Genomic DNA, 22,273 nt, shown 5'->3' on the forward strand with positions numbered 1-22,273 from the left:
AACTAACCGCATGGTTTATCATGGTCATTTCTGAAGCTTACATGAATTTGCTGAACTCTGAAGCACATTAACTTCTTACAGGGATAATTACAGGGTTGTGTAGTATGCAATTTGTATAGCATTCACTGACCTCCAAGTTGACCTTGTTCAGGGGAAATTCATAGGTTGTCATAAACCCCATTAGACATGCCTAGTTTGAGGCAAAACCTTTCCAGACTATAGCTATTGCAGATAATATGACATTTGAAATCATTCTATTGAAGTATTTTTTTAGTGTTAATATATTCTCCAAATACAATCAAACCAGCTCACATTGCTAAGCAAGACTTCCTCCTTAAAAGAAAAAAAGGAAAGAAAAAGTGAAAAAAGAAATGAAAGAAGACCCTATGTATGTTTTAAAACTAAACCAGAGATTCATGTTTTAAAATGGCAACTGACTGTATGTTCACATGCATTTTAGACAAATGTACACATGGTCACAATTACCAGGCATCAAACTAGACACAGACTACCTAAAACAACTTCAACCAAGTAACTGAAGGTTAATACTTTATTCATTAGGAAGCAAAAATGGAGGAGAAAGACAACAGAACAGTTTAAACTGGGCATAAAACTATTCCAAACCGATAGTTATAACGTTAAGTATTATACAGGACTTCTATCATAGATTTTTAGAAACAATGTGTACCTTGTAAGATATTGCATCTAAAGATATAATCAGTAGTAAAACAGAGAACAAATTTTCAGAGATACTAATTTTGTCCCAAATTACAGCTATTCTGGGAAAGTCACTGAGAGGGAATTAAATATGTGCGTGAATTCCAAATAGAAAGGAGACACAAAAAAATCAGCACTTTTTTAGTCCAATAAAAACATAAAGCAATCAAAAGGAAAGTTTGTAAAGACTGCACTGAACTATTTAGTCTATGCTTTTAAAAGACAAATCACTGATCACTTCTCAGCATATTGGGAGTTGTTTGTAGCTGGCAGTGACAGGTAAGCAGCTAAAATCCAGCTGATGCCAGCTGATGCTGCTATGTCAGCAGGTGGGGTTTGCCAACTGCCTGCTGCTTCTCCAGACTATGAATGTATCATTCTGGCTTAGTGACAAAATTGTGACTGCTGGTGATAATTCATTTACGTCGGTAATCCATAACATTATTTGCTCTATGTGGTTTTTCCCTGTTTTTTAATGTTATTAAGTTAGTTGATTTGCTGTACACAAGTGTCTCATCTACATATTTCAAATATTTATCATCTAATTTAAAAGTGAAGATATACTGAAGCTTGAATACATTCGTAAATTATTCTGTCATTTTCATTAAAAGGTGTTTCTCTAACATAGGCAGAAATGTATTTCATTGAATACTATAAACCAGACTTCACTGTTTTGTCTAACTGCAATGTCTACATTCTGTCCAGGACACTTACTGGTGCTGAAATCTGAAGAGACTCAGTTTACTTTAGTGATTAAAAGCTAAATCCTTCCTCCTGGTGGTGCATGGATTCTTTCCACAATATTTAAATTTACTGAGAGAAGCCATAAGCTAAAGAGCTGTCCTGCATATCACAGTGTTTCCCTCTATTCCCACTCATTAACTTTTACAGTGAGTCAACCGCCTGGGCCCATAAGTAGACTGCTGAAACCCTGTTCAAACAGAAGATCACGCACAAGAAGCCAAAGATCATGCCCCTCAAGCCATTCTACATAAATACTCCAAGAGTTACCAATGAAATTTCAGAAGCTTAAGACTAGACATTATCTTTCTATTCCTACTCAGAGGAGTGCCAAGTTTAACTGTTTCTTATTTCACATGGATGAACCATTTTTAAAATATTTTAGGAGACAGAATTCTATTTACAATTTTATTAGCTTAAAAAAACCCCACTATCTTTAGCCTTTTGCTAAAGGACACACAGATGGCAATTCCTCAGGCTAAAACAGGAGGTATGAAATAAGCTAGTAAGAAACTAATTTCAGTATCTTTATTCCTATCAAAACTGTGAAAATTAGACCAAAAAATAGATATTTACTCCTTATGGATACTTTCTATATTCTACTTGACTGCAGAGCTTTGTGATAAAAAGGAAATGTCAGTGATTTTTTTCAGCACACCACAAAATATAAAAAGAAAGTGAGAGTGCATCGGAAAAGCATGCACTAGCATTTTACTACTTCTGCTTTAGTTTGAACACTGTTTATTATCTTATGCAGACAGCTGAAGACAGTCATTGTGTTTCAATGCTGCAAAGCTTCCAACATTTTCTGCAATATCTGCCCTTCTTGCAGAAACACAAAATTCATTAATTGTAATTCCTCATTTAGTTAGATGGACAAAAAACTTGCTGACAGACATATCCCTTTCAGTTGAAAAAATGCAATTCACTCAAAATATTGACACTCTTCTTAAATGAGAACACATGTTAATAATTACGTGAAGTCTGTTAGAGATAATAGACAACAGAAAAGCCATTATCTTTAATGTCCTCCTGCGTCTTTGAAATGATAATCGTTGCACTAAAGGGCCAAAAATGATTGATGGACTTTCATTTGGAGTATACACCTGACACAAATTACTTGACATTTACTCTTTGTTTTGTAAGATGAAGACAGAGTGGCATCACAAACATCCAACTATCCTGTTTCTTGAAAAGATGTAGAAAATATCTTGAGTTTTTGAGGATAAATTACTAACAAGTGCTCAAATATATTGGAAAAACTAACGCAACCTCAAAATATGTGTTAAGTTTAGCAAAGGAGCTACAGAATGCATATGGAATAAATCGCAGCAAAGGAATGTTCTTTTCTAAATAATCCCTTTTTCAGAATTAGAGAGAATTAATACATAATGAATCGTGTCTTTTATTTAGTCCCAAAATATATGTCCTAATTCTGCCTTTCTTCTATTTGGTAATATAAGAATTTTGGTCCTGCAAATTTAACAGGAAAGGGAGAAACTATGGCTTGAAAACAATAACGTGCCTATCAGCTTAAAAATTTGCATGGATATGTACAGACAAGATAAATTAACATGGAATGAGTGAAAGCAAAACTGTCTGCATATAATACTTCAGTCCTTCATCTGACATGAAAATATCTATAGAAGACTTTCAGAGGCTGAGAAAGAGGTTAGATCACTCAGATTATATTCAAATCTATAAAAGCAGAGTTCTTCCAGAAACAATGATGAGGTTTGGTTTTTTGGTTGGTTTTATCTTCCAGAAAAATAGGTTACAGTTTAATGCTAATTGTTTTTTTTTTCCATTGTTTTCATAAGCAGCTATGGACCTTAATGGTACTGTACTGAATCTACTTACAGTTGAACATTTTTGGTACATAAAACTTCATAGTTTAAGTCCATTTACATTTTAGCAAATATAACTTAAAATTTGATTTTCTAAAGAGATCATACATTCCTAGACAAATATTTTTAATTGAGTGTTAATGGAAAATAGAATAGATGCAGAAATCATATGCCCAGAATGCTCCATCTGAAATCAAAGCGTAAGAAAATAAAGAAATTACGATGAACACAGTCTAGATTAACAGATGCACTTTCACAAGCATGTCAGCGATGCTTTAAAAAAAGGAGTTCAAAATATGAGTCATATTCAAAAGACAATTAAAGTCTAAATGTCCAACAGAATCAATACCTAAACTGAAGTTATGAACTAAAATAAACTGGCGGATCTAGCCCTTCTTTTTCTTGATTTCCAAGAAGCTGTAACTTCTCAGTAATACTGAAAATGGGACCACCTACAAGCATTTGAAAAAGGTTAACTAAAGACTCCAACACTTTACATGGCATAAACAGTTTTAAATCCAATGGATATTATCGAGATGAACCATACCAGTAACTTACACATTTATATTAAGCTAACTGAATTAGCCAAAATCAGAAAGAAATTTATTTGATTCATATTTAGGTGCTAATGAACTTTTGCTTTTTCCAAAAATTGCAAATTTGCCTGCTATAGATTCAATCACTTCAGAACTAACTGTGAAATAAATCCCACTCCTTCTATATATTATTTATCTACCTAGAGTCTCTGGGAAAGTCAGCAATCATCTCTTTTCCATTTCATGCACATCACCTCCAAAAAATCACTGCATTGCATTACGTCATATAAGATTATAATGAATTTAATCTTTCCATTCAAAAAATTTTTGTGAGAGAAGAATTATAATTTTAATATTTAAATATACTGCATATTATTTTGCTCAAGCCAGAAAAGACAAATTCTGCTCTCAAGACATATGTAAACACCCAGAATATTAATTTTTATCATTATCTACATAATGCTGTAGACCTTTGAATAAAAGATTGCATATTTGCAGAGAAGATAAATTCACAAGAAACAAGAGTTTCATGAATTATTTCAGAGGATGTAGAGTTGGAAAAAAATAAGTTCTTCCAAAGCTGCTAAATTTTCCAAATGGATGGATAATCAAAGAAGCATGAGCAGCGACACACTTATCAGAGCTTCTAAATCCAAATAAGCATTACCATAACTAACTACAAGTATATATGTTTACTAGAAAGTACTAGAAAGTACTAGAAAGTATCTGACTTCCATTTAACCCGTATTATGTTTACATTGTATCACTATCATTTGAATGTGCTATATTTTTCCAAAAGAAGTTATTATGTTTCTAAAAATAAATTAAATAACCCTCTATGCAGTCCTTTAAGAACTTATATCACCATTGCTGCTGGAAGGTTCTTAATTTCCCTTCCTTTTTTCCCCCACTTAGAAGCCTCTAGAAACTGTGTAACTCAGTGAGTCATTTTTTTGTCAGGCATAAAAGCAACAAATTTGGGAATTATGAAAGTGCTTCTTCTCTTGAAAAAAGGATAGCCAGCTGTTTCCATCCATATGACAATGGACAGAAAGTGGGCTTCATGCCTTTTAATTGATTAACAGTGTCAAGATGTTGAAAAGGCACTCAAAATGTCATCCATAGCATTTCTGCACTTCAGGACAGTATAAACTATATGTGTATCATTCTAAACAAACTTTCCTAAAGATCTCCCAATACAGAAGCCCAATTTCCCTAGCCAAAACTCTTCTGCATTCCATTGGTATCCTTACTGTTAAGAAACCTTTTCATAATTTTTCTTTGCAGCAGCTGCATGCACTTGGTTACACTTACTCTGCGCCCCAATCAACCTTCTCCTTTCTAGACCAAATAATCATAATAATTCAATTCTTTTCTCAGGGACTACTTTTACACTTTTCACCACTCTTATTGACTCTCTACAGTTAGCAAACTTTCTAAATGAAGGACAGTAGTGCCTAAATCTAGATGCAGTTCCTAACTGAGACATGGCTGAGTGTTTTGTCTTGCAAGCAATACTTCTACTGATCTATCCGAGTTCTGTTTTTCCTTTTGGTAGTACCCCAATTTGACAATTCGTGTTCCTCCTGTGAGCCATTATAATGGCAAGACCCTTTCTCCTAAATAATTACCCAGTCGGTTAGCTGGTTGTACCCCATCTTATTTTTAGGTAGCTGAGTATCCTTAACTGTATTAACCTGGTGGTTAACTGCATCAGCTTAGTGCTTATCCTTGTCTTTCAGACCATATCTCAGATACATGAAAGCTTTTGTACTTCAGTACATTTGAAGCCTTTTGCAAATAGGTGGTGGCTGCAGAGTTAGTATTTCATTATCGAAGTAATAAGTGAAAATACCAAAGTAACAACAAGCAGCACAGAAGCACACCAAGTCCTCACATCTTCTCCCATTTTGACACTGCACGTATATGTACGAATATAAATATAGTCTATATTATAAATATTTATTTTAGAAATTATATATTATATTGTAATTACATTATATATGTAAGAGTGTATATAACATGAATATATACTCAGAAGTTTCCCTTCTGAGCATAACCTGCCAAATGGTAATGGAAAACAGACCATCCGTTCTATTTAAACAGAATCACAAAATCAATTAGGTTGGAAACGTCCTCTAAGACCATCAAGTCCAACCTATGACTGAACACCACCCAGTCAACTAGCACATGGCACTGAGTGCCATGTCCAGTCTTCTCTTAAACATCTCCAGGGACTGTGACTCTACCACCTCCCTGGGCAGTCCATTCCAACGTCTAATCACCCCTTCTGTGCAGAAATTCCTCCTAATGTCCACACTAAGCCTCCTCTGCTGCAGCTTATACAGGACAACATTTAGATATTTCTGGAGGAAAATGGCAGATGTCTATCAGTCGTAAGCAAAAAAAGCACAGTTTACAATGATTTTTTTAATCTGTTTCACCATAAGGTGCCTACAATGTCGACATATGGGTAAGAATGGAACAAAGTGAAATTTCTATAGGTTTTTCACAGAAGCATTCATTTCATGGCCTAAGCGTGATCATTCCAAGTAGTTTCACAAAACCAATGATTCTGAGAATAAATTGAATAATACTGTTTTATGTGGAACTGCAAGAGAAATGTAAATAAATGGTAAAGATGTAATAATTCAACAGGCTACTGTTAGTCTCCTTAATTTTATAAAGCCTAGTTAAATGAGAAATTTAACTTCTCCTCTAATTCAAAAGATAAAATTTTACTTCCAGTTGCATAAGGAACTTGATTGTGAGGCATGATATACAAAAAGAAAATGCTTCTGTACTCAGAAAATTAAAATTTTGTTCCAATTCTAAATTTTCAATTGACCAAATGATGGAAAGTTGAATACTGCTAACCCCAAGTTTTTAAACTCTCACAGAAAGCCCACAGTTTGTTAACGCCATGATCATAATCCCATATGACACAGCAATAGATATTAATCTTAATTTATCTCTTACAAAATTTGTTTTTGTATTTTCACACAGTACTTTAAAGGAATCTCTTTCATTTCATTAATTTCAGGAAATATATCCCTTGTCTTAAAACAGTAAGTTTACCTTTAATACAAAAGCAGAATCATTCAAACAGTGACATGAATAATGAAGATATCTTTGCAATACAATACACTGGTTGCTCGAAAAATTGGTATTTATTATTATATCATTATTTTCTGTAACTAGTATCCAATTCAATTTTAAATAAAGCTAAGAGAGATCATTAAAAAATCACGCTGCTGTAACAGGTAGGTTGGTTTACAAAGCAGCAAGGAAAAATGCAATTTCATCTTTCAGGATACAGGCCTAATCCTGTACCTGCTTTGCTGCCGCTCATCTGGAGAAATGAGTCTACTTCCTTAATTGCTGAGATTTTAAAATACAAAAGCACTTATCTGTACATATTAATTCTCCATTAAAGTTACATTGGTTACATTCTTCACAGTGGTTATATTCTTCTAAGTTATTTAGAAACCTGTATTTTCTATTAAATACTTCTTTCTAAAATAGGTAAATTTATGAAATAAATACTAGAAATAGAGCATCAGAAATGGGATGGGAACTAATGGGATTTATGGATATAGCTGCTACTAAAATATCACATACACTTGAAGCGTCTGTCAAGTAAAATATGTTGAAACATTTCTCACAGAGATATTTCCGTCCAACTTCAAGCTAATATTTGAAGGACTGTAGCAATTATTTCTTTGGGCTGTATTTACAAATGCCAGCATGGCCCCATTTTTCATTTTTTACTTCTTGCATCGCATGACTTTGAATTTTATAAGTTCTATAGCCTTACTTACACTTCTCATTAGCTATTGTGTTAAGACGCAATACAGGAAGTTTATGATCAAGATGTCTTGACAGATCTGATTGCACCAACCTGTGTGTGTGTATATATATATATGTGTGTGTGTGTGTGTGCGTGTTTCACATTCTCTGTATTATAAAATCGAAGGTAGCTAGCACAGCTCACATGCAAAGTGCCCTCTTGTGGTTCCAAGCAGATAAACTCAGAGATTTATGATACACGATATGTTTAAATAGTTTCTGACATGTAACCATGCTGTTTCAGGAAAACTGTATTGATTATTATTCACCCTAGAATTTTTCTGGAAGCAAATACTAGTAATGCCATTTCTTTTTCCTATCTGCACGTTCTCTCTGTAGTGGATCATGTCTGAGGCAGACAATACCTGCCCTACAGCAATGACATACTTCCTGCATGTAGCTTTGGCCATTAAAGACATGATTGTCCTGTCCCTTCCTGACACAACTCTTCAGCTATACCAGAAAAAAAATATTTGGCATTCCTTATTCAAAATGTCTCTTTATACTTTATTTTTCCAATAACATTAATCTCAGTGAAAGAGAGGTTTGCTAGAGTAACTTAATGACAGGTGTTAATTATAAATCAGTTCAAGGACAGACTAGTGGCCTGAAATATCGGAACTTTCCAATATGAACTGGAACTTCCATTCAGTTCTCCTACACAGTACTTTTTCTACCTCACTGGAATACGAAACTTTCATTATCAAAGGCAAGAAACCTTCCAAAGTAAAGAATAACCTCGCATTCTCAAGCAAGAGTTGAATCAGCATCCACCCATTTTGCTTGTCTGTTCATCCTCCAAAAGACCCCAAAGAATTAAAAGGTAGTTTTCTCAAAATGAAAAACTAAACAATAACACACAGAGAAAACCCCCAACAAACAACTCCCCCTCAGTAAATACCTTTTTGGCCTTAGTTTTTTTTTCGTAAGTCTCTGATAATGGTTTTCTTTTTTCCTGAGTGGTGTCTTTGGAGAATAAATATTCAAACTCAGTAGTATCAAGTATATCAGGTTCTTCTAGTGATTCCCATAAAGTTGGCACAGCAGTTTTCCTGTAAAGTGAAAAGTAATAATAAAATTTCCAAACATTTATGATAATAGATATAACCATAATAGATGAAAATCCATGATAGATTTAAACTCAAAGGAACACAAAGGGCATTCCACCCCTACAACTTGCTCTTGTAAGGAGTCAAAATATTTTGCTATTAGTTTTAGCTACTTAGTCCATGCCTGCTAGACTAACGAAATGCATTATTTGAATTGTACAGTTCGTTGTACAACAACTGCAGTTTGTGCAAATACATCTCAAGAGATTTCTGCCACTTCAGCTAGGATTAGGAGTATTTCAACAGCAGTTTTTTTGAGAAATTCCCAGTAATCTACTTAGATCTACAAAAATAAACAAAATCAACAAATAGTGAACAAACTTTATCCAAGCATATTTTAAGAGCATTTGGAGTAATCTGTATAGGACTTGATTTACTCCATGTTAGCTGCAGATGTTGTATGCTCATATTTATCTTTGTTGCAGCTCTGACAAACTTGAATAATTACGTGGCTTATATTTTGGGAGCCTGGCCAGTATTCTTCTCCATACAATCAACTGTAAATTTTAAATGTGGATTATCTTTCCTTCTTTTTTTGCCTTCCAAGACCAGATTTAGCTTTGGATCAGTCTGAAGTTTGTTTAAACAATCCTCTAGTTTTATCTGGATTTGGGGGAAATACTGTGTAGTGCTACAAACATCGTACTTCAATTCTGAAAGGGTTTTGTATCAAAATTTCAATGCTTCAGGAAAATATGTGGAACAAAACTGCTGAGGGCTCCTCTTGCCTGTTTATCAATAGAAGGTGGAACAAGTTCTTCCAGCAGATGTCACTAAAAGGCAGTGAAATTATTTGCAATTAAAAAAGGTGATGAAAACCACTATAAAATACAAATGGTTGATGTCACTAAACAGATGTAATATGCAACAAAATGGAATACCTATGAATTCAAAAGGCACCTTTTTTTTGTTTCAAATTTAAGATTTTTTTAACACTCAACTGTATGTCTACTATGGTGAATTTTAAGGAATGCCTATTTTTTTCCATTAGCATCCGCTGATGCAGCATATTCTGTGTCACAGGAGACACTTAGAGCTCCACAGCTTCACTCTCCCTGATATTAGCCATAGTGTCAGCTATGACACTAGAAGAATGAAGGATTCTTTCTGTAACAAGAAGTCCTGAAGAGCTGCTGATCTGAGCAGCAAACCCTTGAAGAATTTTCCACTTCTAGTACAGATCATGAAAATGCTGAATCATTACATCTGGTGACCAGTAGTTCATCAGAATGCTTAGACCTTATCTTGCAAAAGCTTGATGAACTAAAAATATTTCAGAAAAAAACAATTTGATTTCAGGGAATCAATAGGAAGAATTACAGTAAGGTTTATTTATGGACCAACTATTTATTCACTGTGAAAATATTATGCACTAGTAATTTTGGGAAAGTAAAACCAAAATGTTCAAGCTTCCTGCTCCGAAGTATTTCAATGTTTTTAATTCTAAAAAACTGAATAAATACGACTAACATTTTATTAATATTTTGTTCCTGTCAACTATTTTATATAAAATATTAACACCTTACAATGCTTTATTATACCAGAATAATGGTACTTTCTCATCAAAATAAATTCAGAGCTGTAAAGTAAAATAAAACTCATATTTAATTACACTTAACTGCAATTACTTACTTTAACGATGTTTAAATGTAATGGAACAATAAAATAAAATATCATTGATAATAATTTTATTAATTTACATAGAATTGTTACTATGATACATAAACTATAATAAATAATTTCTAATAATTCATAATACAATATATAATATAGTCAGTGTATAATACAGTATACAATATACTGTGTGTATATATATTACAGCGTATATAATATTGTGACGTTATGGCTGTAAGTCATACATAACAATAAAATTTCATTTATTAGAATGTTTAAATTTAGCATCTTTCAACTGCAGTTATGTTAAAAATAATTTTGAACACAGATAATTATTTGAACTTAAAGATCCAAAAAATCATGTAATTTCATTACTTGCACAATGCAGGACCTGAATTAACGAGTACGTCCTTGTTAAACTAGAAATAGTAGATGTCATTTAAGCATCCCCCAAAACCACTTTTTGAGCCATCTCTCCTAATGGAGCTCTGTATTACATTAATAAACACAAGAACCAAAATTAGAATCAGTCAAAATCCAAAAGAGCAGCTGAGCAGCATGTGAAGCCACATACCACTGTGGCAGTAAGGTATGCATGCTGGCCCAGAAAGCGTAAATGGGAGAACTTCTTTTCTCCTGCCAGCTAAATGAATGGGTAGCATAAACAAAAGATTGTGGGATCATTTCAAAAAGCCTGTCCAAAAATTGTTTACTTATGCCTGTTCACCAAATTATCACTTATAAACAAATCAATAAAACAGATGTTTCACAGTAACTTTGGATTTGGTACAATAGAATACACTATTAGACTGTCATTATAGAATCATAGAATGGCCAGGGTTGAACGGACCTTAAAGATCATCTAGTTCCAATGCCCCTGCCATGGACAGGGATACCTTCCACTAGACCAGGCTACTCAGAGCCCCATTCAACCTGGCCTTGAACACTCCAGGAATGAGACATCAGCAGCTCCTCTGGGCAACCTGTTTCAGTGCCTCACCACCCTCATAGTAAAGAATTTCTTTCTTACATGCCATCTAAATCTACCTCCTCTATCCCCTAGATTTTACTGATATTGGAGGTTGCCCCACCTCAGGTGCAAGACCTTGTACTTGGCCTTGAACTTCCTGAGCTTTACACAGACCCACTACTCAAGCCTGTGAGGGCCCACTCTGGATGGCATCCCTTCCCTCAAGCATATGTAAGATTTTATCCCCGCACTAAATCACAGTAAGATGGGTAATTTTTTTATTTTTTATATCTATTTTTTTTAAACTACAGTTCTGAGATTTGTCCGTAATAGATGCTTCATATTATAGGTTCCTGAGCTGCCTATATTTACATATATGCTTTACTCTTCCTGCTCAGACAGAATTATACAGAGACGTTAGGTTCCAGTTTAACTCTTTCTAGAACTGAAATCATAGAGGATGACACAACATAGTTCTCTGAAGATAGTATCACATGAAGTGACTGGAAAGCAAAAATGAAACTAAGTTCTTACGTGACCAAACTTTAACTTCGGTTCTAATTCTAATTCAGATTTAATTTAAAAAAATTAAAATCTTTCTAATCTCTTGGGAACCATTTTGCTTTTTAGTGCAAAATCTAGGAAGGACCCTGTCACTATCGTTATCCATGGAGTACTTGGATGACTGGGTGAAAAAAACCACAAAAAAATATGGTTTTGTTATGATGCACAAAATTTCCATTTACAATGCATACAATTTTAATTGAACTATAAGATTTTAAAATAACTTCCTATGATCTATTTCTAGACTTCAATTTTTTTCTAGATTTTTTTTCTAGATTCAATTTTTTTCTTAAAGCATATCAATTCCATGCCTCTACACTGATTTTGTTACACATTCCTAGACTGTTACATTTTGTTATTAGGTCTTAAATAGTATACCTTAAATATCATACCTACCATGACAATTCTAAGTAGTGATTCTAAGTCCAAGTAAATATATTTTACCTGCTATCTTGCAATTGTATCCGTGTCCAGTACAAAGGCTTCATGGGACGGCTAGGTTCAATGGCAGGTTTTCGAGGACCTTGGTTTGAAGATAAAGTGCTATTAAAAAAGAACCCAGGCCCAGGAGGTGGAAGAGGTGGAGGTAACCCAGATCCAGGCAGTGGAGGTGGAACAGGAGGTCCCAGCCCTGGAAGTGGTGGTGGTGGCGGTGGTGGCGGTGCTTGCAAATTCCTACAGCCTTCAGAAAGTGGAGGTGACAGTGGTGCACCAGATCCAAACTGAGATGTCAGTGAAGATGGACCCATTGGCAAAGGTGGTGGTGGAGGAACTAAACCTGACAGTGAAGATTCAGGAAGGGGTGGAGGAGGAGGAGGAGGTGGTGGTGGTGGAGGAGGCAGCATTTGTTTTGGTTGACAAGATAAGACACTTTCTGAAGACTGTACATTGTAATTGTCCTTATTTTCACTTTGGGCAGAAATACTGTGTGACAAAGAAGAAATATTAAGCTTTTTGGGTACTATTTGGTTATTTTTCACAGCTCTGTTATCTTCTTCACTAGGCTTTATGAAAGTTTCTCTGTCAGTCTGTATACATACATTTCGGTATGCCTTTGGTGGGTTATCATCTTCAGTAGAAACACCAATATCCTTTGCTTTTTCATTTCTTCTGTTTAACTTATTATCAAGTTCATTTTTCAGATGTGCAATGGTTTCCTCAAGCTGAGCAGTTGATACAGCATGTTCTCCACGAATATGGAATACCCTGAGTTCAAACTGAGACTGCAGAGCAACAAGAAAAAAATCCCTTAGTGCAAATATTCTTCTGAAGTGCTAATTTGGTAGCAATTAAAAATCTTCAAATTTAGACTGTGTTCTTATATTAAAAGCAAAGAGAGAAATACTTCACTTTCCTAGTTCTAAATGCCTTTATTGCAAGCTACTACATAATTTGACAATTACTACTTGTTAAAGAAATCTAAGTAGGGTGTGTTTCAAAAAACCCATATTTTATAAGTACATAGCCAGAACATCAATTTGGGCAAATTCTAAGTTGTACACTGTCTTTAAGTAGACTTACTCTTTTTTAATTGAATGCAACAATTAATGGTATATTATGGAAAAAGGTATCTTTTTCAAATGTTATCATATTTAATGACATGATTTTATTGACTATTTCGTTTCATAAATATGCCATATACATATGTAGAGTTACCATGTTAGGAAGTAAAAAGTAGATTAAAAACAACAGAAGTAAAAATTTATCCAGAATACAATAAATAACAAATTAAAATAATTTCTTAATCTATTAAGTGCTATCATCAATTAAATTCACAGGGATATACATACATTCTTCAAGTTTATCTTTACTATTAGATTAAAACTTCATTTCTACCAGATATACTTTAATCTACAATTCAAGAAAATAAATCTTAGAACTAAGAGGATCACGATAATTTCACTGAATAATTAAGGAAGGAAGAAAAAAAACCCCATTTATGTTACCACATATAAGAAAAATATAAAACATTTGGTATAGAAAGATCTCTTTTAAATAATACAATTCAATCCAATCCTGCTATTCCAGATGACTATATCTCTACAAGTTATTTTCTGTTATGCCATGATACTACTATCAGGCAGCTGGCTGATGCTATCTTGTTTCTTTGCATGGTTCTTTCAGGATCCCTCTACCAAGGGAAGCCAACATTTCAACAGAAGCCATAATGAGCTTCGATTTTCCCAAATTCCTGCAGGCACAACAATTTACACTTCTGAAATTCCCACACAGTGCTTGTCAGAAGTGGTAACACAGCACTTCCTACTTACCATTCCAACTTGGCTATTAGGTCGGAGTTCATAGTTTATGGCATTAATATACATTCAAGTAATACATGTATAATGTAATATATTGGACTTTATATTGTACAACAATGCTTGATTAGATATGCAAACAATATACATTATTTCTTAGAGCAGTATGATCAGCTTGTATTCTAATCAATTTCTTAAGATAAAATCCAAGGTAAACACACTGAAAATACTGGGTACAAAATGCTCCTTTTCTCAACTGGCAAGTGTAAAGGTCAGAAATCAGGTTTAAAGTCTTGCAAAGATAATGTAACAGAGATTTGCTTTGGAAACAACCCAATTTCTTTTAGTTTTATAGAAGAATTAGGAAGAACACGTACAACAGAATAGATTTGCTTAGGTTTTTATTTTCCTGCTGTTACTCTATCAAAGTTTGTTGTCACTCAGCTTTATTATTAGTTCAGTTCAACTATCACAAGATTTTTGGCCATTTGAATTGTTCCAAAGAAATCACCTGTCTCTTTAAACTTGGCATACTGACCCATAAATGAGGTAATGAAGTAAGTTTGCCTTAGGGAATTTAACTGTTTTTTTATCATAGTATTTTGCTCCTATTGGACATCAAAAACTCCCCAATAGAACAATTTACTTTGAACATTAGAGATTTTCCCAGCAGTAAATCTGAGGCCACCTTAAAAACACACTGTAAAACAAGCACAGTATCTAACAAAACTATTTATTACATTTAAATGGGCATGAAAGCAACTGTATTAGTATTATAAGCCTTTTCAAATACAGATCTTCAGTCTTTATAATACAATATAAAATTGGTGGTTTAAACTCAAAATTATATTTGAGGTGATTGTTTTATGCTTTTTCTTTTCATTCTTTCATATTTTCAAAATTATTTTCTGTTAATACAGAAAATTTATATTAACAAGAATTAAAGCTAAAGTTATCAAGCACAAAAAAGAAATGTAAGTTTAGCAAAAATGAAACATTGGAAATGTGTGTTGAACATCTCATCAACGTAAAAGATCAGTCATATCCAACTGAGTGCAATAAAAAGAGCAATAAGTAATAAACCAAGTTTTTAATTACTTTTTATCTCAAAATAATTATCTTATTCACGATAAGATTAAGTAATATTGACACCTTTTCAGCTTGCATATCTAATACTTTTGACAAAAATTCTAGAATATGTATATTAATATGTACTATTTTTATATATACACATAAATAATGCATATATATTCTTACTAAAGGTCTGCTTCCTGGCAAATATTTCTTAAAATGAGAGGAAATGCTCTATTATCATATAATGAATCAAATGGAGATCAAACATGATTAGAATATAATAGTTTGGTCACAGGTACTTTAAGCAGAATGAAATTGAAAAAAATTTCAGCACATAACAAGATGTCTGAGGGAGGTAAGGTGTGGGAAGAAGGCTGGAGGGACAGAAGATATGAGAGGGCAGCTGAAAACTAGACCTTATAAAGCCACCCTATGCACGAATGAAAATGATTTATTTCTGAAGAAGGGTAGAGGATTTTGAAACCTATTAGAGTAAAATGTCTGTATAAATTTCTGTGTGAAATGAAGACATTACAAAAAACAATGTGGGAGATGTTCATCAGCATGTTTTAGACATAGAAGATAGCAGTTGTTTTCATATGAAAGCTGCATTTGCCACTTTGCTGACTTGTACAGATGCCTAGTTGCTTGCTTCTCAGCAACACTCATAAAAAAAATTGGGATTGTATGGCCAGATTCATCATCAAATAAACTAGTGCAAGGAACACATTTCTACTCCCTGACCATTTCACTTCCTTGCACCATGAATCTGCTCTTTCAGAGAATGTACCAAATTAAGCCCTCAAGACTTGGCCTGTTGAGTTTCTCTGGCTTTTCTTTGTATCAATGACTCTCACCAGTAACATTATCGAGTTTTTTTTAGATATGACTCCCTCTTCTGTACACACACGCGTGCGCGCGCACACACTCACGCACACAAGATTGATACAGCCACCTAAATTTCCATGACAGCGGAGATGTATTTTCTCCAGATTACTTTTACAAATACCATATTAAAGGTAGGTATGTTTCAATAAAAGCTTATTACTATTTTCGTATTGCTAGCTTAAAAGAAAATATAAGTATGTAAACCAACGTACTGTTAAGGCCTTAATGTGCTGGAATAAGTTTTCAATCATATATTTGAAAGTACATCCTGAACATCTTAAGCCTGATTCACATAGCAGTATACTACTGAAAAAAGTTGCCTTACTTTGGTACAATCTTTCTTGCATTCATTGCCAATATTAAATATGCAAACAATACTGTGCTAGGAAGCTGAAGAACACTGTTAAAACTCAGAATTCATAAAAATTTTATCGGACAAGGAAGCAGTCTGAAAATACACGCTACAATTCAAGAAAGAGAACTGCAGCACACATAGGTACTGAAGGGATTGATCAGTAGTATGGCAATTCTAGGGGAAAAGGATCTGCAAAGGACAGCATATCACAGACTGATCGTGAGTCAACAACTCTGTATCAGAATATGTTAAAAGAATTGTCATACACAAAAAAGTAATCTTTGTGCTTTATTTGCTATTCAAGCCTCATCAGTGCAGCTGCACTCAAAAATCAGTTTAACTTCTCGAGGTTTGTCTGGTATCTGCGACTGAAACAGGCATGATCCATTTTACTTGAGTAAAATCAACTCACGAGAGCAAATAATCCCAGCGGACTTCTCAGATCCCTTAGACACAAACATTTATATATAAGCTCAGAAGGCCTCTATTATCCTCTTCCTAAAAAATAATGGGTAAAAGAAAAGCCACCCCTAAACAAAAAGAAAAAAACAATCAACAACGAAAAACCCCCCATCAACAACAATAAAAAAAGACCCCTCTTACTAAAATACATGATACTGTCATGGTACAAAGATGATTATGCAAATATTCAAAAAAACTGAAACACTGTAACCTGGAAAACAAGAAAAGCATTTGGAATGGCTTTCCAGTGTCTTCCTGTCTTACACCCATTCTCTGCGATGATTCCAGTGCCCTCCTTTTGGCACCTACTACGTAACTTGACACAATACAGAGAAAAAAATGTAAGATATATTTTCTGAGACAATGTCAACAGCTCAGCCTTGGTTCTACGAAAGCCAGGAAATTAAGAATTTCTTCAAAGGAAGATAAAGTACAAAATTTGAATCACTGCACCATTACAGTATGAGACGAAAAATTATGTAATTAATCACAAAAGCAAAAGACTAAATCCTCTCATTCAGAATGTAACCTAGAGGTTGTTTAAATGTCTTTGAAATGATAATGTGGATTGACACAGATAAATCTCAATACCAATGTGACAGCTTTTCTCTGTGCTCTGATAGGTGACAGAAAGATTACAGTCTCATTTAATACAGTCAATATAGTCAATTACAGTCAATTAAATGCAATCCACTCAAATATATTTGTTTTGTTACTGATTTATATAATGTGATTTTACGTCGACAAAAACTTTTCAACCATAACACAGAATTGCTCTGATATGAAAAGCTGTGAAACAATTTGTATGTATGAATATGAGGAAAGTATAAATCTCTACAGCAATCTACATTCAAAAATCAGTTGCTGGCTTGTAATTAGTCATGACTTATTTTCACCATAAATGTTAAAAAAATCCTGAGCAGTTTAACAGTAAAACATAAAAAAAAAAAAATCTCTAAAACACTGTCTAGAGCAAGCAATATGCAGAACTTCACTTTGAAACTAGCAAGTTAATGCTCCACTGCCAAAGCCTAATACTTTTTCACTAGTGTTTACAGTGTAATTCTACTCTGAAAAGTGAGTGTGTAAAAATGACACATATTTAATGAACAAAGCTATTCTAGGTATATCAGAGACAGACCTCTTCTTTAACTGAGAAACACACACTTTTACAGGTTTTTACTCTAATTAGTGTGGAAAAACAACATATTAGGAAGAAAGCGAGCTTGATTTTATTCCCTTCTCTGACTTTTATACACTGATTGTTACATCTAATTAGTTACTTATGCCAAGCCAAGAAAATGAAAAAAATGGGAACAAAGAAGACATGAAGTATCTAAGGATATATTTTACAGAAGTGGAAATGTTTGGGGGAGGAGGGATATTAAAAAAAGGAGAAAGAAAAAAAGGAAAAAAAAAAAGATAAGAATTATGGAGTTGCCGATGAAAAGTATTTTTATAGAGTTCACAGTTTTTTTGTCTTAATAGTATTTTGGCAATCAAGGAAGTGTCCATAGAAAAGAGAGGAAAACCAAATTTTTTACAGACAGCCTCTGACTTTCTGGTTTTGTTCACTCTAAGTAATTTCATCTTCAGTTTTTGGAAGAACTCACACTTTTTATTCTTGTATTGTGTTGACAAAGGAAAAGAAGTCCTTTTTTTGTTAAATCTCTGTCCTTGAAAAAACATACATTTGTTTTAAATTTTAACAACAATCAGAGATTTAGCAAAGGATTTCTCCACAGGAAAAAAAAAAGTTAAGCCCATGCCAATTTATATTTAAATTCAAAATTCCTCTCTGACAAATACTTCACCAAACATAACAGTTAAATATGGTATATTACCATTTTCAAGGGTATGCAGTAAGGATTGTTCTCACACCTCACAGTAAAAAAGTAATAACTGACCATTCTCAAACATTCACAGAACTGTAAATATTTGTGTAGGCAATGTATACAGAGTCCAGTCCTCTAATTTAAAAATATTAAATACATATAGAGGAAATGTAGCAAAAGTAGTTGTGGGAAATTTGACCATGGCAGGTATACACTACACTGTTTTGCTATATATTTCTGAATATTTAGTTATTTAACAACTATTGGCATTTATGCAGTTGAAAAAGAAATAAAGTATTGTAGTTAACAATTTTGAAATACAAAATTATTGGCATAGCACGTAATTAAAATATACCTAATTGCACTGCAACATAGACATGTTTTTTTAAATATCATGTGATTTATTTCTTATATATAGGCCTACAAATGACTTAAAATTCACATAACATTTTAAGTACTAATTCACTTGATAATTTAAATATTTACTCTGAAAATGCATATCATGTTTAGAAAAAAAAACCAGGTAAATGAATAACTGAATGAGTGTGCGAGAAAGAAATACATTCAATACAAGTAGACATTTAAAGGCAGTCTAAGGAAAAATAACTTTTGAGAAATGCCCTGTTTCGTACTCCATCTGCTCTTACTTCCAGTGTTCTCTTATCCTTTGTTAGAAAAACTTCAAAACCAGCAAACTGCCCTTCTCTGAATACAAAAAATCAATGAGAAACTGAAGGTATTAACAGTTCCTGCTTTCTCTACTGCAAGAACATTCAAATCAAGCACGTCATTTTTATGGTGAATGTTTAAATTAACATATCCTTACATTTTCTAATTCATTACATGTTTCTAATATTCTTTCAATTCACTGTTCCAGTTTCAGTCAAAACTATTCTGGATATAGCCAGTAACACGTTCATGCCATTTCCGAATTAGTTTGCATTTATAACACATTTTGAATACTTCTTTTATATAGACTTGGTCCTGCAATCTTAAAATACATTTATTAACACTTTCAGCTATTCTTCACTCTCCTCCCTCCTAGTGTGTCTCCTTCCTCCTAGTATGTCAGTTGTATTACCCCTTTGCTTTGTTCCCTTAACTTCTTCCCCAGTGCTGTTTTTTTCTCTGTCTTTCCCATTTCATCTTCTACGCATATTCAGCTGTATACTACATAGAAAATGTCACTGAAATTACCATATTCATTAGAGGTTTGTTGACATCCTTTGCTTTTTTGTATTACTATAAATTTGTTCTTCTCCTAAATTAAATGCCATTCTCAACAGTTTGATTCTTTATCTGTCTTCCTCCTCTTTACCATTTTTCAAGACCCAGAATCTACAATAGCCATAACATCCTTTCAGTTGCAAAGCCTGTGTGCCTGTCTCCAACATGAAGTGCCTTTCAGAAGATTTGCAAGCTTTTGGCCAGTGCATTTGTACTTATTGAGTCTAGTGGGTCTATGAAGACAATGAATAAGAAATAGCTGGGGGTTTTGTTTGTTTGTTTGGCTTTTTTTAATATATGTTCCATGAGCGTATAAAAAAACCCCAAATAAATCCACAACTGGAACTTATTAAGTCTGCTGACAGTGGAATACAGTGGGAGTGGGAACTAAATCAGGCACACGCTGTGATTCTTGGGGTGTCCTGTTCAGGGTCACGAATTGGACTCGATGACCCTGATGGTTCCCTTCCAATTCAGCATATTCTACGATTCCTTCTCATTACTGCTAAGCTTTCAGTGACCATGTAAGCAAAAGGTAACAAACATACCTTCATTTTTATCACTATTGGAGGAGTATGAATAGCCCTGCAAAGCAGATCTATGGCACAAGGACACTGTAGATGTTTTCTGACCAGGACTACACATTTCAAGAGACTATTCTGTATGAGACACAAACCACCCCTTACATTACAGACTGCACAAAGTCCTATATTCTTCTAAGTTCCAGCATTTCCTCCTCCAGCTCTTTGTGGGCCTTCGATTCTCTCAGTGTTCTGCAGTCTTTTCCTCTCTCCTCACAGAGTGATTCCCAGATTGCCTAAAGTTTGCTTTCCTCATCCTAATTGCTTTGTGTCTGCCCTGTAAATGTTTTCATCAATTTACAATAATCTAGGTTTTCTTTCCTGCACATATACTTATCTTCCCTTCAGTCCATTCCCTGTTAAGAACTACCATCCAATCATTTTAGATTACACAAATTAACTTACTTGGAGAATTCTGTTATACAATGCATAGCTCACAACAGCTCATCTCCAGTTCTTTTCCTACAGCCGTCCTACATACACGTCACTTTATTCAGATCAACCCCCTTAATAAGGGTACATCCCTCCTCCTCTCCATAACTTCTAACAAAACAATTAGATGTGCCCTTGAAATTTCTTGGTAATCTCTCAAGATCCTGCAAACATTATGAATCCAAATATAGGGAAAACTATCTCTAATAATGTCCATTGTACTCCACAGCATACTCCACAGTTATGGATCCGACTGTGTCCACTTCAGCACCTGCTACATTATGTACTTTACTGTGGAACCTCAGTGTCCACAGAGAAATCTCACTGGAATCTAAATTATTGTATCTGACATGGATAGATGGTCTGATTCCAACGGGATGAGGTTCAACAAGGCCAAGTGCCGGGTCCTGCACTTTGGTCACAACAACCCCAAGCAGCGCTACAGGCTGGGGACAGAGTGGCTGGAGAGCAGCCAGGTACAAAGGGACCTGGGAGTTTGGATTGACAGGAAGCAGAACATGATCCAGCAGTGTGCCCAGGCGGCCAAAAAAGCCAAGGGCATCCTGGTCTGGATCAGGAACAGTGTGGCCAACAGAACCAGGGAGGTGATTCTTCCCCTGTACTCAGGGTTGGTGAGGCCACACCTGGAGTACTGTGTCAGATTCTGGGCCCCTCAGTTCAGGAAGGATATTGAGGTTCTGGAGCAGGTCCAGAGAAGAGCAATGAGCTGGTGAAGGGACTGGGGCACAGGCCCTATGAGGAGAGGCTGAGGGAGCTGGGGTTGTTTAGCCTGGAGGAGGCTCAGGGTAGACCTCATCATTCTCTACAACTCCCTGCCAGGAGGTTGTAGCCAGGTGGGGGTTGGTCTCTTCTCCCAGACAACCAGCAGTAGGACAAGAGGGCACGGTCTTAAGCTGTGCCAGGGGAGCTTTAGGTTGGATATCAGGAAGAAATTCTTTACAGAGAGAGTAATCAGGTATTGGAATGGGCTGCCCAGGGAAGCGGTAGAGTCTCTGTCCCTGGAGGTTTTTAAGAACAGACTGGATGTGGCACTTAGTGCCATGGTCTAGCAACCACGGCAATGTTGGATCAAGGGTTGGACTTCATGGTCTCGGAGGTCTTTTCTAACCCAGTTGATTCTATGATATATATCAAACCGAAAATTATTAATGGCTTGGATTCACTAACTTCTTACCATAGACACACTTGCAAAGCAA

At 34.6% G+C, this 22,273-nt stretch overlaps 1 protein-coding gene across 5 annotated transcripts in view; it reads right to left on the minus strand.

Annotated features, from left to right (window-relative positions):
* Positions 1-22,273, minus strand: part of FMN1 (formin 1) — a 179,480-nt gene that overhangs the window by 73,818 nt on the left and 83,389 nt on the right. For all 5 annotated transcript variants that reach the window (XM_051791773.1, XM_051791770.1, XM_051791771.1 and 2 more), the window contains 2 exons: positions 12,392-13,170; positions 8,592-8,742 (listed from right to left, as the gene is read on the minus strand). In XM_051791773.1, coding sequence (XP_051647733.1) covers positions 8,592-8,742; positions 12,392-13,170 — 930 coding nt within the window. The remainder of the gene's footprint in view (positions 1-8,591; positions 8,743-12,391; positions 13,171-22,273) is intronic.

The sequence above is a fragment of the Manacus candei genome, unplaced genomic scaffold (assembly GCF_025592945.1).
Source record: "Manacus candei isolate 608988 ecotype Guabito, Panama unplaced genomic scaffold, ASM2559294v1 h1tg000033l, whole genome shotgun sequence".
NCBI classification, from domain to species: Eukaryota; Metazoa; Chordata; class Aves; order Passeriformes; family Pipridae; genus Manacus; species Manacus candei.